Source organism: Salvelinus sp. IW2-2015, linkage group LG4q.2 (genome assembly GCF_002910315.2).
Source record: "Salvelinus sp. IW2-2015 linkage group LG4q.2, ASM291031v2, whole genome shotgun sequence".
Taxonomy (NCBI): Eukaryota; Metazoa; Chordata; class Actinopteri; order Salmoniformes; family Salmonidae; genus Salvelinus; species Salvelinus sp. IW2-2015.
This window is the reverse complement of record NC_036843.1, coordinates 8,815,528-8,832,927: the sequence shown is the minus strand read 5'-3', so window position 1 is coordinate 8,832,927 and position 17,400 is coordinate 8,815,528. Positions and strand designations below refer to the sequence as shown.

The following is a 17,400-nucleotide window of genomic DNA, read 5'->3' as shown; positions in this document are numbered from 1 at the left end:
CTGGAATTGTGATACAGTGAATAATAAGTGAAATAATCTCTGTAAAACATTGTTGGAAAAATTACTTGTGTTATGCACAAAGGGTTAAAATGGGTCCCCCCCCCCCCCCTAACCTGACTTGACAAAACTATAGTTTGTTAACAAGAAATTTGTGGAGTGGTTGAAAAACGAGTTTTAATGACACCAACCTAAGTGTATGTAAACTTCYGACTTCAACTGTGTATATATATGATTTTCTTTTACTCTGAAAACTTGGGGTGCCAAATAAAACCTCCCGCGGGCCAGTTGGGGAACCCTGCTCTAGGCTTTAAGAAACACCACACACAGATCTCTGGCCAAATCCTGTAACACAACACAGATAAGCAGAGCAGAGAAAGTATGCTAAAGAGAAAAGGGAACATTAAAACCTTTGGCAAACTAAGGGAGAGGGAAAGCTGATCACCTTCGGCAGCACTGGGAAAGAGTAGTTAAAGGAACAGATGTCATATCTAACCATGTTACCTCTTTTGAACCCAACAAGCACAGCACACTTCCTCATTGCAAACATGATCTCACCATGGAAATGACACAAACACTGAAAYGTCTTCCCAAAGTTAAAGGCAAAGTCATTTTTGTTCACACATTTTATTTTTTCAAAATAAGTGTAAATGTTACAGTTCAACATCTAAGAAAAATGTATTTACAGTTGGCAAAAGTAAAATAAATAAGCTTGAATAACAAAGCAGATAGAAATGGTAAATGGTTTACAATATCGAAAATGTACAGCAGCTTTGGCTACCAAGTTMATTTGCCAAAAACACATGTCAAACTATAGATTAGTATTAATAAATAAAACTATGTGAAAAAATAAATAAGGTACTCTTCTGTCCACTACTTTTATCTACCTTTTTTACACATAGGAAAAACAAATAACTGTAAGCTCTTACAAGTTGCATCTTCACTTCATTTAAAGCACATGGTTGTGATTCAAACAGACCCAAATCTACAGAATTACTTTTACAACTCTTCAATAGAAATCTACATTTGTCTCCACCCAGTTTTGACATCACAATGGTCTTTGAATCGAGAGAGTGGCAATGTAATTATGAAATCATGCCCAAAGATTTCTTATTAAACCCCAGTCTGTTTTGTAAAGCTCCAAAGCACAGCTCTTTCACTAGATCGATCAGATTGTTAATAAGCCAAGACTGTGCTGCAACAGTATGTTAACTTGAGTGGTTTATCATTACGTGATAAATATGCCTATCAAATCCCCGATTAAGCCTTTATCCCTCTAGGAATTCTCCCCCACAGCTTTTTAAAACACTGGATCCTTACAAAAGTGCTAATTTTCATGAACATGCTCTGATGTTGTAAAGTACTATTATTTACAGTTCATAGCAGTCTCCTTGAACCCCATGCCCTTGTTCACTGTAATACGTTATAAACTGGTGGAATGGGAAGACCTTCAGTCAGGTTACCTGGGTATGGAATACATAGCACATCAKTTGAACTCTTCAAAATGTACTGAATTGGGCTAGAATATGTTATTATAGGAGAAACAATGAAATATGATAAACATTTAAGGCTACTAATGCACATGTTAACATTCTCTGGAAACAGTAGCTCCTGTTTGCGCACGGCTGTAAATTAACTTATATAAGTGAGGCTTACTGTATATCGACATTACTCATGAGTCACTCCAGAAGGTCTGGCACTGCTTCTGTAGTTTCTTGTAACGAGTCGTCTTATCTGMAAGCTATAAAATAAGTCTGGATTCATGTTAATCCACTTCACCTTGAAGTCCATTGCCATTTCTATATGATGAAGTTCAGTCAATGGGATGATTCCTTCTGAAGGAAACCAGACTAAGAGTTATTGAGTAGAGAAGGATGAAGGACCATACTGTATTACAGACGGACACACTGGCTTCACGGCTGAGGCAGACTACATTCACTCGTACTGTATTTGTTCCCTCTCTCCAGGGTAGCTGGTTGTTTTCTGAATGGAATGACTTGGTCATCATCTTTGAGGCAGAMAGGAACCACTACAGTAAGTGGGAAGAGAAGAGCATCCTTCCTCTGCGTTAATGGAGAAAGTTTAGTCTGGTGATTGCAATGTTTTAATCTTGCCACCACRGAGACCATCACAAAACCAAGAAATACACTACTAGTACACATAGAAATAGAAGGGTAAAAAAGAAGCTAAGATGGATACCAAACGTTCTAAAGCAGGAGTATGGGTCTATTTTCCCTGAGTCTGCTGGGTTCTGATGTTGCTCAGTCATTGACTGCGGAGAGGAGAGAGTCATGGATCTAGCCATATATCTGCTAATCCCTCCCATCCAATTTTGATTACAACTGGAAGACCAGTTAAATCTAAAACAATTGTTGATCAATTGAGTGCTGCGCTGCAGCACATGGAAACCAGCAGACTGGAGACCATCTAGTCTAGAACCCAAACTGCTGTCCTAAAGCTTTTATACTCCTATTAGCTTCATGTTCCAGCTCCAGAGGAGGCGAGAAGCAAAAATGATCATGTTCACAGTGCAGAGCTCTCTGGCTGAGTAGTAGCCTCTCTGGCTGTCTTTCTGTCTGGTGAACTGTATGGCAAAGTCCCAGAATGGCCACATCCTCCTGCCTCCCCTGTCTCTCCTCACCGCACCAGCAGCCAGGCCACAGTAAAGCTCCAAACACAGGATATAACAGTATGATAAAGCAACAGGAAGTTGCAATGTTTTGTGTTTCGTTGTGGATCATCAGTTTTACTGCCAGAGAGAGAGAGAGAGAGAGAGAAGGGGGGGAATCCCAGACATGTGTGTGGCTGTACAGTACAATATATAGTTTTGTGGATCGATCACCATGGAAATGTGTGAAAGAGAGAAGAGGAAGTACTGGGTAGCCCTGCGGGCGGTGTAGAGTTTGGGGGTCCGGTTAGGGGGTTGGTGGTCGGGGGCCTGTAGGGATCTAGCGCTGCCCCCTGCCCTGGCCCATACTCAGCTTCGCCCGGGGGATGCTCATTCTCTCCACACACGGTGAGCTCATCTCTGGGGAGAAGTTGATGCTGCAGTCATTCTTCACGCTCTGGAACTTGTTCTCCTTTGAAGGTTCCATGTACACCAACGAGTTCTTATTCACATGCTTCTTCAGGATCACAGTCTAAGAAAGAAGAAGAGAGAGGAAAGATTCCCTGGGTTTCAAATATCAATTCTCTTGCCAGTTATTGATTGGATCCTACTGCTTTGGGTTAGCGTGCACTGTGTCTAGTTCGGACGGGAGAGACTGTTCAGAAAGTATGTGACSATTTTCTGTGCCACTAGTCTTATTTCATGGGGGTGTTGTAAAACTATCACATTTGATGATAAACTTGACACAGTTCAAAGTGCTCCTTCAGAATTAAGTCCTGGAAAAAGACATGAATCCCTACTTTATGACACCCTGAACACGGGTTGTAGCAGGAGCTGGAAGATCAAGAAAAACCCACGACCCACCCACAGATTAAAACCCAAATCAACCGCCCGCCCCACTATGGTGCTATGATTTAGCACCACAGGGGTCTAAGTTTGGGCAGCAATGCTGGGTTGCAGCAGGTAGTTTAGCTGTTAAAAGTCTGTGCCCTTGAGCAAGGTACTTAACCCTAATTGCTCCTGAAGTCGCTCTGGTCTGCTCAAATGTAAATGTTGCAATTCATTGGTGAAACTGCGTTCAGTACAGKGCCTAATGAGCTGATTTACCCACAATGCCTCTCACCTTCTTGGGGGCACTGTAGCAGGACATCTGCACCCACTTCTTTTTCTTGTTGATGAGGAGCGCCACGATGAGGAAGATGATGATGGCCAGGAGTAGACCGGCCAGTATCCAGGCTGCTGATTGGTAGATGAGAGCCATCTCAGTTTGGCTGGGGAAGTTCTCTCCCAGGCTGTTCCCGTCTGCAAGGAGAATCAAACAGTATTAATATCAGCTCTCCCCCACAGACTAGACTACACACACTGCTGTCACATGGGCCAATATTGCCATTACATTATTCCCCTTCTAATCAATTGAAATTAAAAGCAGCTCGTGTCCTTGTTTAGTGTTTGGCAGTTTTCCCTGGCCAATACCTCAGATACAGTCTTCAGATGAATGGTCTCTGTCCCAGGACTCTTATGGGTTAGTATTGTTTTGGCCACATCGATTCATCATGTGTCACTGCATTTCTCATTTGACAAAGTATCCCTATATAATATATATATATATWTTTTTTACCTTTATTTAACTAGGCAAGTCAGTTAAGAACAAATTCTTATTTACAATGATGGACGACGCTGGCCCAATTGCGCGCCGCCATATTGGACTCCCAATCACGGCCGGTTGTGATACAACCTGGATGACATGTCAAGTCACAGGGCTGAGCTGAGGCAGGTGTTACCACCTAGTCCCATATTATTCCTATTATTAGTTAACCATCGCTGTGGGCCATAGGAGGAGTGAGTGAGTAAGTGAAAGAGAGGGAAAGACAGACAGACAGGCAGACAGACAGACAGACAGTGTTAGTGTTACCTGTAGCAGCAATGATAGGAGGTACGGTGGCAGTGGTGATCCAGACTGTGTTGTCCACTGTGGTAGTAACCCTGGTCTTGGGGTCCTTGGTCGACACCATCATTGGAACAGACGTTGTTGTCATTTCTGTAAATCAGAATATCACAACCATAACTCACATACCCATTCACTCATGTAATGTCAAACACACTTGAACCAAAAACAAATCCCCACATAAGTGAATGTAACAGAAGGTTATTGTTTGGATGAGTGTCTGTAGATCAGGTGTGTTTACAGCACGTGTTCTCTAAGCTTCCATGACCCTCCTTTGTCAAGTGCTGTTTTCCACCGAGCAAATAACCAAAACAAAGATGAAACGGCTAAAAATCACAGGGAACAATGCAGGCCTGTGCCAAGGTTTTCCTCTATAGGAAAAGCTGATGGAGCTTTGCCTTCTTGTGCCGCCATTGAGAGTGGCGGGCCGGCTCAGCCGGAGACAGGAAACACGTGTGAATGTGCGGATGCTTGGGGAATGTTTTTGGTCAGAGTGGGTTGTGTCACATGGAATGTTGCTGTGAGTAACCGTGTTTGCCCATGCAGCGCCAGCAAGACTGGCACTCAGGACGCGACTCACACATGCTTGCCTTATTCTAGCTAAAGACTTTTCCTCCCTTCCTACAAGTTTCACTTGAATAATAATTTTCTCAATAACAAGCTGTACCTTGTCCCAAAGGAACGACTTGTTTTAATGCATGCTTAATATAGGTTTCTCACAGTTTTCACAAGACAAGACATAAATACTGTATTCTACACACCAGAATTACAGTGGACATCATTAGAGAGGGTAACAAGCAGTGTGCTCTCACCCAGCTAGACTTTCACACACACACACACACACACACACACACACACACACACACACACTTACCCAGACAGTGAGGGCAGCACTGGCCCTTGCGCAGGACGGGCACCCTGCAGTTGGCAGGCGGGCAGCGCTGGGAGAAACACTGAATGGTTCCGTTGTTGCAGGAACAACTGGTGCAGGCGTTGGCCTTCCAGGTGTCCCCAGCCAACAGCACGTCTCCCTCGCTGGAGATACAATACTCCTGCTGACTGGTGCTCACTGGGAGCAGGGGACCCTCTGTGAATGGAGGGATGGATGGAGAGAGAGGCACACCAAGGGTTAACTTTATCACAGATATTCCCCTGGCTCCCAGGCTAACACCGGCAGTATAACATCTCCCAGGCTAACACCGGCAGTATAACATCTCCCAGGCTAACACCGGCAGTATAACATCTCCCAGGCTAACACCGGCAGTATAACATCAATCCAGGCTAACACCGGCAGTATAACATCAACCCAGGCCAACACCGGCAGTATAACATCTCCCAGGCTAACACCGGCAGTATAACATCTCCCAGGCTAACACCGGCAGTATAACATCTCCCAGGCTAACACAGGCAGTATAACATCTCCCAGGCTAACACCGGCAGTATAACATCTCCCAGGCTAACACCGGCAGTATAACATCAACCCAGGCTAACACCGGCAGTATAACATCAACCCAGGCTAACACCGGCAGTATAACATGTTAATCCAGAGCAGTTATTGGAACTGTAGGTCTGTGTTTGCGATGAGATGATTTTAACTGTACAGTAAAAACTAGCAGGAGGCTAGCTAATGACTAGGGAACATATGGCTGCTGTGCTCTCTGTATGTTAAATCTCAGGCTTATCTCTGTGTCTCATTGCCCCCGGGCCCATAGATCAATGGCCTTCCTGTGATCAAAGCCTTAGTTAGATTGTACACATATCGGGAGTACTGTACGCATACTGTACATCATGGGGCCTGTCATTGAAATGTGCGTTATTCCCACATTCCTTAGAGCCAGGCTCATACATAAGGGCAAACTGCTTTTCTGGGGGGAGATGTGGTGATAACGCAGCTAGCCGAGCATTCCCCAGGAGGCTCTGTGGGTTTCAGGAGCAGTCATGCATTTTTTATTTGTGGGGCTCATGCTTGTGGGGCTGAGGGAGGAGTGAGGGGCGGGAGGAGGTGGTGGGGAGGGGTGAGGGTACTGAAATAGTGCAGATGGTCACCAAGTCTGTTCTTCTCAACAGGGGGTGAGGTCACGTGACCTGACCAGGAGAAACTAGTTATATAGGCTATAACTAGGGGCCAGAGTTTTTCCTAGTCATATCACATTGCCAGGAAAAACTCCCGGCCCTACAAATGACCAGTGGAAACAGACAGGGTTGTCCACATGTGTTCCTGTCTGGAGGATATATACCAATGTAAACCCAGCCAGTTTGGTCTGGTTTCTTTATAAGCCTGACATTAAACTGTCCGACAGCGTTTAACATGCACCCAGGAAGACAAGGCAAGGCTCCACAGTCCACAACCACATGCTGCTGATAATGGCTCCAGCTTAGATTTATCCCACTCTGACTGACCACAAACTGACATTTCTTTCTGGAGTTATTCCTGGATGTACTGTAAGGGCTTTTGATATTATCTGAAATTGCTCTTGTCAAGGCTAATATGATGATGGAGTTCTACATTTACAGAGAAGAAAATGGCTTGGCATTAGATGCTTCCTAGTAAAGCAGCCTATGACAGATGCAGGGGATGTAAGGTACTGTACCTGGGCAGACATGGCAACAGGTGTCCTTGTTCCTGGTTGGGGCCTGACACACAGCAGGGGGACACACTTCAGTGTCGCACAAGACGCGGCCCTTCCTGCAGGTGCAGCGTGTACAGTCGTCCAGGTTCCAGGTCTCTCCCTCCACATAGAGTTCCCCCCCAGGGGCCCGGCACACCACCAGGTCCCTGCCCTCCGGCTGACCACTTCCTGATTCATCTGGACAGATGATATATAGGTTAGGAAAGACAGATAACAGCAACACAACAACACACTCAAAGAGTGCAGAGTCTACAAAGAACAAGATTCCCAGCTTACTACAATTAGATGAGTGACATCATTGCTGAAAGACTAAAGCCTGGCAGTTACACAACTATGTGTGGTTGTGTAGGATTGATAGGATAGGATTGACATTTATAAGGAGTTAATGTCTTGTCTACTGACAAACGGGCGACTGAAAGTTGTAGACTTCTTTCACTCCTAAATATTTGAACAGTCCACGGAGTCACTCCCATATAAATATTCTGAGTGACTCTGGGAGAGGTGTGGATGAAGAGGGGTGGGTGTGTAACTGTGTATCAGTGTGTGTTGCTCCTTACAGAAACACAAAGTGTTCATGGAGCCTGAGGACTGGGTTGACTACTGGGGCAGTAAGTGGGCTCTTAGGAGAGTGAGATCCTAGGGGACTGTGATCTGCCAGACCTGTGTGTGTTGATAGACCAGGTGGCTCCAGACAAGACGTACCTTCACAAGTGGGGCAGCACTGGTCAGGCCTGACCACGGGGTTGGGACAACTGGGCACAGGGCAGGATATGAGCACACACATCTCTCTCCCAGTGTGGCAGTAGCAGTCTCGGCATCCGTCGTGCCAGCTCTCGCCCTCCTCATAGCGGTGCCCGTTGGAGGTCAGGCAGTAGCTGGGCATAGGGGTGGAGGCAGTGGTGCTTGGCAGGTGGCCACTCTCTGGAAAATAAACATGAACACAGACAAACAGACGTTAGGCAGGGAGGAAGGCTGGTGACTTGAACCTGTGAGAAACAGTCACCAGGGATGTTTCAGGGCATCAGAAATTCAAAGTGGAAATTTCATTAAGAAGAATTATTTACGGTTTATAGTAAAGGCAGCAAATGTTATTGTCTTGGCTCTGTTACAGTCCCTGGATCCTCTCAGCTCCACCTTCACCAAACACCAATATGTGACCTTCCTTTTAAAGTCCCTTTATTTCCCAATAATCCATTTACAACAGCRCCACAAATAAATAAAGTTTAATCATTTCCCTGAGGTTTTTGGCACCGGTCCCAAAGCTGAGGTCCTGTGTTTCTTTTGAGGGATAGGTTTAGTTTATAAAACCCCACAAATGCCAATAACTGGCCTCCAATGTGTTTTAGAATAGACCCAGTGTGGCTGTTAAGTCCTGGGAGAACAGTGTTTTAAAATAGAACGTACTGCAGTAGTTCAGTGAATCGCACCATGTTTTCACATCCAGGGCGGATGTTTGTCTCTCTTCTCTCTTAACACACTGATATAACACACGGTTATACACACGGAAAAAGGTACAGCTCCCCAAAAGTTTCCTATCCATAAATACTTGAACAGTCCACTGAGTACCTGATCCAAGAGTATCAAAATAATGTCAACAACAGGACCGTGGAATAGACAGAAGTGTCTATGTGTRGGGAAATGGACCCACTGCACCGGCGTCTTGCTAAGCAAGAAACCAAAAATATATGCCAAGCTAAAATATTTATAATATTACTGAAAAAAGAAAATAAACACATCAAATAAAACTGGCAGTGTTTAAATAAGCTGTTTGCAAACTTTCTTTGACTTTTGTGGTTGGTGAATCTAATCAGACATGCACACACAGGCCTCAGAGAGAGTTAAATAAAAACAAGAGTCAAAACATCCATTCATAAGACCAGCTAAAGGTCCCAGCAAATCACATCTGCTACATAGTGGGAGAAAGTCAACACTTCAGAGAGACTCGTATCTCTCTAATTCACAGTATATCTCCTACTCCTCACCCTGAATCCATTTTACAGGACACAGACACGATCACTCTCACAATCACACACACATGGTCACACACAAGGTCACACAAAATGTCACAAACACACACGTACTGTATTTATTTATCTGTATATGTTATGTATCTGATCGTATATGTATGTATTTGTATGTATGCTAATGTATGTATTATGTATGATGTACAGTTGAAGTCGGAAGTTTACATACACCTTAGCAAAATACATTTAAACTCAGTTTTTCACAACTCTTGACTTTTAATCCAAGTAAAAATTCCCTGTTTTGGTCAGTTAGGATCACCACTTTATTTTTAGAATGTGAAATGTCAGAATAATAGTAGCGAGAATGATTTATTTCAGCTTTATTTCTTTCATCACATTCCCAGTGGGTCAGAAGTTTACATACACTCAACTAGTATTTGGTAGCGTTGCCTTTTAAATTGTTTAACTTGGGTCAAACGTTTCGGGTAGCCTTCACAAGCTTCCACAATAAGTTGGGTGAATTTATGCCCATTCCTCCTGACAGAGGCTGGTGTAACCGAGTCAGGTTTGTAGGCCTCCTTGCTCGCACACGCTTTTTCAGTTCTGCCCACAAATTTTCTATAGGGTTGAGGTCAGGGCTTTGTGATGGCCACTCCAATACCTTGACTTTTTTGTCCTTAAGCCATTTTGACACAACTTTGGAAGTGTGCTTGGGCATGTGTCCATTTGAAGACCATTTGCAACCAAGCTTTAACTTATCGACTGATGTCTTGAGATGTTGCTTCAATATATCCACATAATTTTCCTCCCTCATGATGCCATCTATTTTGTGAAGTGCACCAGTCCCTACTGCAGCAAAGCACCCCCACAACATGATGCTGCACCTCCGTGCTTCACGGTTGGGATGGTGTTCTTTGGCTTGCAGCTCCCCCTTTTTCCTCCAAACATAACGATGGTGATATATTTTGTTTCATCAGACCAGAGGACATTTCTCCAAAAAGTATGATCTTTGTCCCCATGTGCAGTTGCAAACCGTGAGCTGGCTTTTTTATGGTGGTTTTGGAGTGGTGGCTTCTTCCTTGCTGAGCGGCCTTTCAGGTTGTGTTGATATAGGACTTGTTTTACTGTGGACATAGATACTTTTGTACAATCTTCACAAGGTCCTTTGCTGTGTTCTGGGATTGATTTGCACTTTTTGCACCAAAGTATGCTCATCTCTAGGAGACAGAACGCGTCTCCTTCCTGACGGTATGACGGCTGCGTAGTCCATGGTGTTTATACTTGCGTACTATTGTTTGTACAGATGAACGTGGTACCTTCAGACATTTGGAAATTGCTCCAAGGATGAACCAGACCGTGGAGGTCTACAATTTTTTTGAGGTCTTGGCTGATTTCTTTTGATTTCCCATGATGCCAAGCAGAGAGGCACTTCAAGGTACCGTGAAATACATCCACAGGTACACTCCAATTGACTCAAATATGTAATTAGCCTATCAGAAGCTTCTAAAGCCATGACATAATTTCTGGAATTTTTCAAGCTGTTTAAAGGCACTGTCAACTTAGTGTATGTAAACTTCTGACTCACTGGAATTTGAATACAGTGAATTATAAGTGAATTATCTGTATGTTAACAATCGTTGGAAATTAAGTAGATGTCCTAACCGACTGTGCCAAAACTATAGTTTGTTAACAAGAATTTGTGAAGTGGTTGAAAAACGGGTTTTATTGACTCCAACATAAGTGTATGTAACATCTTCTGACTTCAACTGTATGTACAGTATGTGTATATATACTGTGTGTTATGTATGTATGTATATTGATTTGATACTGCTCTAGGGATGTCATTTACTATCATGTATTGATTTGGACCTTTTTCAGATTCTTTTCCACTCTTTATGCGATGCAGAGAACACCGGAAGAAGAGTGATCATTTAATTACCATAGTGAATTATTGTAATATTTGTTTGTCTCAATTAATCCCATAAGGGATGGTTTGCCGATTTGACCCAAAATAAAATGTAATTCACTCACTCTCACACACACACACACACACACACACACACACACACACACACTTAAACACACACGCTCACTCACACACAGACATGGTCACACACACACACACACACTACTTTTGTTGTTATGGAAGTGTAGTCGTGTGACCGGCTGACCCAGAGGGATGAATATTGATGCGGACCAGATGAGACAGACAGACAGATGAGCACCATACCTTTGCACATGCAGATGGAGCAGCCCTTCCTGTTCTGCCGGTAGCCATCGCTGCAGTGCTTGTCACAGGTGAAGGGGGSACACTTGACACAGCGACACATCTCACAGCCGTGCTTATTCCTCCTGTGGGATAGATAGAACACACAGATGTCTTTATCAGATATGTCATGTGAGAGGGCAAGATAAGAAGGCTGTCTTTACAGCTCAAATGGTGCATGTTTCAGTGAAAGCTCAATAGCCAGTAGTCTTGTGAGCGGTCTGGTGGAATGCTGCCGTGGAGCCAGATGGTCAGGTATGGTATAATAGATACATGGTTCTGTTATCCCCTGGTATATTAGTTGCCTTTGAAGAGGCCAGATAAAAGCAGCACCCTGGAACACGTGAGAGCCCCATGGTGCACAGCGCAAACACCATATCAATGCTAGAGTCTAGGGCACTGGGTTTAAAGCCAATTCGGATGCTTTCCATTTGATTCAACCTATTCAGATAGTTACTGTATTGCTACCAAAGCCTTTGGCTGATATGTGAGGCCCAGAGCAGGGCCAGATGATATTAATGCAGCCAGGTTGATTAAGGGACATAGGTACTGAGAGGCCCTGCTCTCTATTAACTATGAGCTCATCATCATGGTTGATTTGTAAACAGAGCAGGGAGTTAAATGCTGTAGAGAGCAGATACAGACCTAGACACAGGGATGAGTTAGTACCAGAGGAAAAACAAACCCTGAGGAGTTTGAGAGACGATCTACATGGGGACTGAAATGAAACTAAACCCCCACTAAATGTCCTAAAGCTATGGAGGATACAAACAGAGAGAAAACAGCCTGTAATTTAGCTAGGAACAGACGCAGATCATGTGACCTAGTTGGATCCAGCTATGGATGTCATAAAACGCACACTGAGCGTAMAAAACATTAAGAACACCTTCYTGGCCTCCCGAGTGGCGCAGCGGTCTAAGGCACTGCATTGCAGGCTTTACTTGGCTCATCGCRCTYTAGCGACTCCTTGTGRCCGGGCACCTGCAGGCTGACTTCGGTCGKCAGTTGAACGGTGTTTCCTCCGACACATTGGTGCAGCTGGCTTCCGGGGTTAMGCGAGCGGGTGTTAAGAAGCTCGGTTAGGCGGGTCATGTTTTAGGGGACGCATGACTCGACCTTCGCCTCTCCTGAGCCCGTTGCGGAGTTGCAGCAATGAGACAAGATCGTAAWCATGAAAATTGGGGTGAAGGGGTAAAAAATTACATTTTTTTTTTTTTTTTAAATGAAACCTTCCTAATATTGAGTTGCACCCCCCCTTTTGCCCTCAGAACAGCCTCAATTTGTTGGGGCATGGACTCTACAAGGAAAGTGTTCCATAGGGATTCTGGCCCATGTTGACYCCAATGCTTCCCACAGTTGTGTCAAGTTGGCTGGATGTCCTTTGAGTGGTAGACCATTCTTGATACACACGGGAAACTGTTGAGAGTGAAAAACCCAGCAGGGTTGCAGTTCTTAACACAAACCAGGGCACCTGGCACCTACTACCATACCCCGTTCAAAGGCACTTAAATATTTTCTCGCCCATTCACCGTCTGAATGGCACACATACACAATCCATGTCTCAAATGTCTCAAGGCTTAAAAATCCTTCTTTAATCTGTCTCCTCCCTTTCATCTACACTGATTTAAGTGGATTTAAGAAGTGACATCAATAAGGGATCATAGCTGTCGTGTCTTTGGCTATGCCGGATTAAGTGATATGACATGCTATTCTATAAAATCCTTTTSCTGTAATTAATATTACCTGATTAAGCTAATCATGTAAATGTAATTAACTAGAAAGCCGGGGCACCACGAAAGAGTGTTTATAGAGCTGTTATCTTCTGAATAAACTCTGAAAGACCTAGTAWTATTTTACATCAATAGCAGTCAATATTAATCGTCACCTTATTTCAGTCTCATCTGAAAGTTGTAAATTCTTGGTTATCTTCACGAACCCTGGCTAACAAGTGTAATCAGCAATACAAAATTGGGTTTAATTATTTATTTACTAAATACCTAACTAATCACACAGAATTACACATACACAGAATGAATCATACCTTGATTACAAATKATGTCATAAAGGAAAACGCCCCTAGCGGAYGGAACAGATATGACAGCTGGTTACACAAAGAACGGGGGTTGGGTTTGAGTGAAAGAGCSGGAAGACTTGAGGAACAAAGGGAGAAGCTATGTCTCTATCGGCCGTAGGCAGCTACTCTATCGTAAATACARAATCTTATGCATTCTAAATTACCGCCCATTTGGAAAAGGAAAATGCAATAAATATTTACTCTGAGCTGCGCTTCAATAGGTTGGTGGTAGATGGAAGGCCGTGTTGCCCAACAGAGTCCTTTGTCCTTTGAAGAGTGTCTCTGGTGGTAAACAGAATACGTTGTAGTCTCGTCGTTGTGTGGTAGATGGGATACTCTGTCCGTYCTTTCCTAGCCCACGTTTACAGCGGCTGCTGCTAACTCAACGGCTAGGAGGTATCACTTCTGTAGCGAATAAGAGTTCAAAGTTCATACCATTCGCAACCAAAGCTCACGCTGAGGTTGGCTTCGTTCTGTAGTTATTATCTGAATCCTTCTGACATCGGACMGTCGTCCTATTGTACCCGGAACAGGAGGTTACATTTTCATCAAGGGCTTATATAGTGGAGGGAGAGAAGGGTGTGTTTCATAGTTTATAACCCATGTCTCTTCACAGGGGCGGGCCACTGATTGAGCAGAGCTCTATTCTTATGAAAACCCAATTATCTMATTTGGAAGCTAAAATTACATTTAATCTTTTCACAAATAGTTTCATTTAACTTCTCTGGGATATGTGGGACGGTAGCGTCCCACTTGGCCAAAAGCCAAATTTAAATATATTACTATAAAAATCAATCTTTCATGAAATCACACATGAAAGACACCAAATTAAAGCTACACATGTTGTGAATTCAGCCAACATGTCTGATTTCAAAAAGGATTTACGGCGAAAGCACACCAAACGATTATGTTAGCTCAGTACATAGTCGTGCAAGACGGATGCGTTGGACAGATTGGCATCTTGCCCCAGACCAGTCTGAACTGGAATACACACGCTCCATCCCTGCTTTTCTAGCCGGCTACAACATCTACAAGTATCAGTCAAGTTCATATGGGCCTTCATTCACAAGCAGAGAACTGGAAGGAAGGCACCCAAAGGAGGTTTTGGCTTTGGGGAATGAACCAGGAGAATATACCTTGCCCTGGAGCGGTGTTGCTACGGGTGTGTGTTGTTATGTGAACAGTGAGCTGAAGACTAAGGCTGAGCTTTACCTAGCAAGCATAGATGACCTGGAGCCAGTGGGTCTTGGCGACGAATCATGTTAGCGAGGGCCGCCAACGAGATCATACAGGTGTCCGCTGGTGGTGGGTAGTTTAGGGGCTTTTTGTGGTGACAAAAATGATGGCTGTTTGATAGATGCATATAGTTTGCTGAGTTAAGTGGGTTGGAGGCTATTTTGTGGATGAAAACTGCCCGAAGTCGAGGATCAGTAGGATAGTCAGTTTTAACGAGGGTAATGTTTGGCGGCGTATGGAAGCAGGCTTTGTTGCGAATATAGGAAGGCCGACTCCCTGATTTCAATCTCCTTGGTGTATCCTAGAGACCTGTGTCGATCTTCCCTCTCTTCCAACTTCTGCGGGCCTCCCCTTCCAATTACAGGCAGTGAGACTCTTGAGACGGGTCAATTGGTTAAACTTATAATGCGGCCTAATTCAATTCCCTGAGTAAGATTGGCCTTGGTGAATGTGGCAGCTGCTGCCTAGGTCCTTCTCACTAGATATGTCCACGTACTAAGCCAGACACCTAGGTTATTTGTGGGTGTCCCAATTCTAGAGTCAGAACCGTCCAAGTAGTTGAATGTAGTCGGGCGGGCAGGGTGCGGCAGCGATCGGTTGAAAAGCATGCATTTAGTTTTATCACGCGTTTTTAAGAGGCAGGTTGGAAGGCCACGGAAGGAGTTGTTGTATGGTGTTTGAAGCTCGTTTGGAAGGTTTGTTAACTACATAAAGTGTTTCAAGAAGGGCAGATGTATACAGATGGTGTGTGTGTGTGTATGTGTGTTCTCATTCATGTTTTCTGTCCTCTGTCCCTCTGGCTTTGCCTGAGGAGGTGCCGCTGTATGCAGTTGGCTCGCGGAAGCCCAGGAGTTTGGTCCGATGGAGTCTTGTTCAGTCTGATAGAGAAAGGCTCTTTGTAGACCATCAGATACCGCCCAGGGCCAGGGCCCAGAAAGCATTGGATGTCCATGGACAGTGACCAAACAGCTTGCCCTTGTGTGTTTGTGTGTGTGTGGTGTGGGTGTGTGTGTGTTGTGGGTTGTTGTGGTGGTGTGGTGTGTGGGGTGTGGGTGTGTGTGGGTGGTGTGTTGTGGTGGTGTGTGTGTGGTGTGTTGGGTGTGTGGTGTGTGTGGTTGTGGTGGTGTGTGTTGGTGTGTGGTTGTGTGGATGTGTGTGAGATGGAAATTAGATGGATAAGAGAAGAGAGGGATGAGGTGAAGAAAGCCAGAGGGATGAGGGAGAACGGGATGGGCTTTGTGGTCCGTGCAGTGGGCTATAAAGGGCAATCGCAGCAGTCAGAGACATGGAGGTTATATGCACCGTTCTTTTAGAGACATACTGACCACCGTCTGGAGAGGAGGTGTGTGTATAGTTTACCAGAGACAGATAAACCTTAAGCGGAGCAGAAAAGCAGTCTTGGTCAACAACAATCAAACAAACTATTTCCGGCATCTGATCAAGTCAACTTTACCTTAACAGGCTAGCACCGTCCGCCTGCCTCCTTTACCAGGGTCTTGCTCCTCTTTTTTTCTTCACACACACGCACATGCAGCAGCACGCACGCACGCTTTGCACACACAACAACACGCACAGCACCACCGCCTGCAGTTAGCTTTCCATTTTTAGCATTCTGCAATTCTTATACCCTCCTCGACAGTGATGAGCATCCTCAGAATTTACTAACAGATGAACTATTCATAATGTAAAGATTTTATAGTTCCTTATATTATAATAGATCATTATTGAGAGAAAAGGTACCTTTTTAAATTGTGTAATCTTCATTATTATGTTTCCAACTGATGATTTCCCAGGAGACAACGCTCAGCTGCCAAGTCCACAGTCACATCAATGACAGTGAGCCATTTGATTGTCATGTGGCCTTTCTTTTACTGGGAGTGGCTTCTCGTCCTGGCCATCTACTACAAGCTGATTGGTGGGCCAGTCTCAGAGTGTTCCTTCTGGAGGCTTCTCGTCACACTTCCACAGCAATGGACTTGGAGCTCTTGTCCCAAGAATGGTGACCATCCGGGATCTTTCTTCGTCACCCTCCTAACCGAGGGCCTTCTCCCCCCGAATTGCTTTCATGTTTGGTTGGGCGGGTTCATTCTCTAGGAAGAAGTAAATTCGTGTTCCAAACAATCTTTTCCATTTAAGAAGTGGAGGCACTTATGTTCTAGAGGACCTTCAATGCGGCAGAAAAGTTTGGTAGCCTTTCCAGATTCTGTGCCTCACACAATCCTGTTCCTCGGAGTTCTCTACGGACAATATCCTTTGACCTGCGTGATTTGTTTTGCCTCTGAAACTGCCCACTGTCACTGTGTGACTTATAATAGACAGGTTGTGTGCCTTTCCAAATCTTTCCAATCAATTGAAATTCCAAAGGAGACTTGCAATCAAGTTGTAGAAAGATTCAGGATGGATAAAAGGAAAACATGTTCTAGCAGGACTGGTTAGACATGTCTCGTAGCCGATGAAGGCGGTGAGGACAGTGCAAAACAATCACACCTATAATTACTCAGGGAATTCGGAAGTGTCGCCGGAATGCACGTTGCACACACATTTAGACCAGTACTCAGCATGATCACTCGACTTGCCGCTGTTTCTGTGATTTTAGATTTCTAGCATGCCCAGAGATGATGTATTGTTTATATCTACAGACAAGACTCAAATTCAACAATTTTACGACACTCAAGTGTTA

At 44.3% G+C, this 17,400-nt stretch overlaps 1 protein-coding gene across 1 annotated transcript in view; it reads right to left on the bottom strand.

The window, feature by feature from the left end:
- Positions 1-605: 605 nt before the first annotated feature.
- LOC111963242 (cysteine-rich motor neuron 1 protein) overlaps positions 606-17,400 on the bottom strand; it is a 52,927-nt gene continuing 36,132 nt past the window's right edge. The window contains exons 9-15 of the mRNA XM_070443351.1: positions 11,375-11,496; positions 7,883-8,101; positions 7,142-7,357; positions 5,425-5,637; positions 4,518-4,643; positions 3,729-3,907; positions 606-3,137 (exon numbers count right to left, since the gene is read on the bottom strand). Of these exons, the coding sequence (XP_070299452.1) occupies positions 2,946-3,137; positions 3,729-3,907; positions 4,518-4,643; positions 5,425-5,637; positions 7,142-7,357; positions 7,883-8,101; positions 11,375-11,496 (1,267 nt within the window). The 3' untranslated portion in view covers positions 606-2,945. The remainder of the gene's footprint in view (positions 3,138-3,728; positions 3,908-4,517; positions 4,644-5,424; positions 5,638-7,141; positions 7,358-7,882; positions 8,102-11,374; positions 11,497-17,400) is intronic.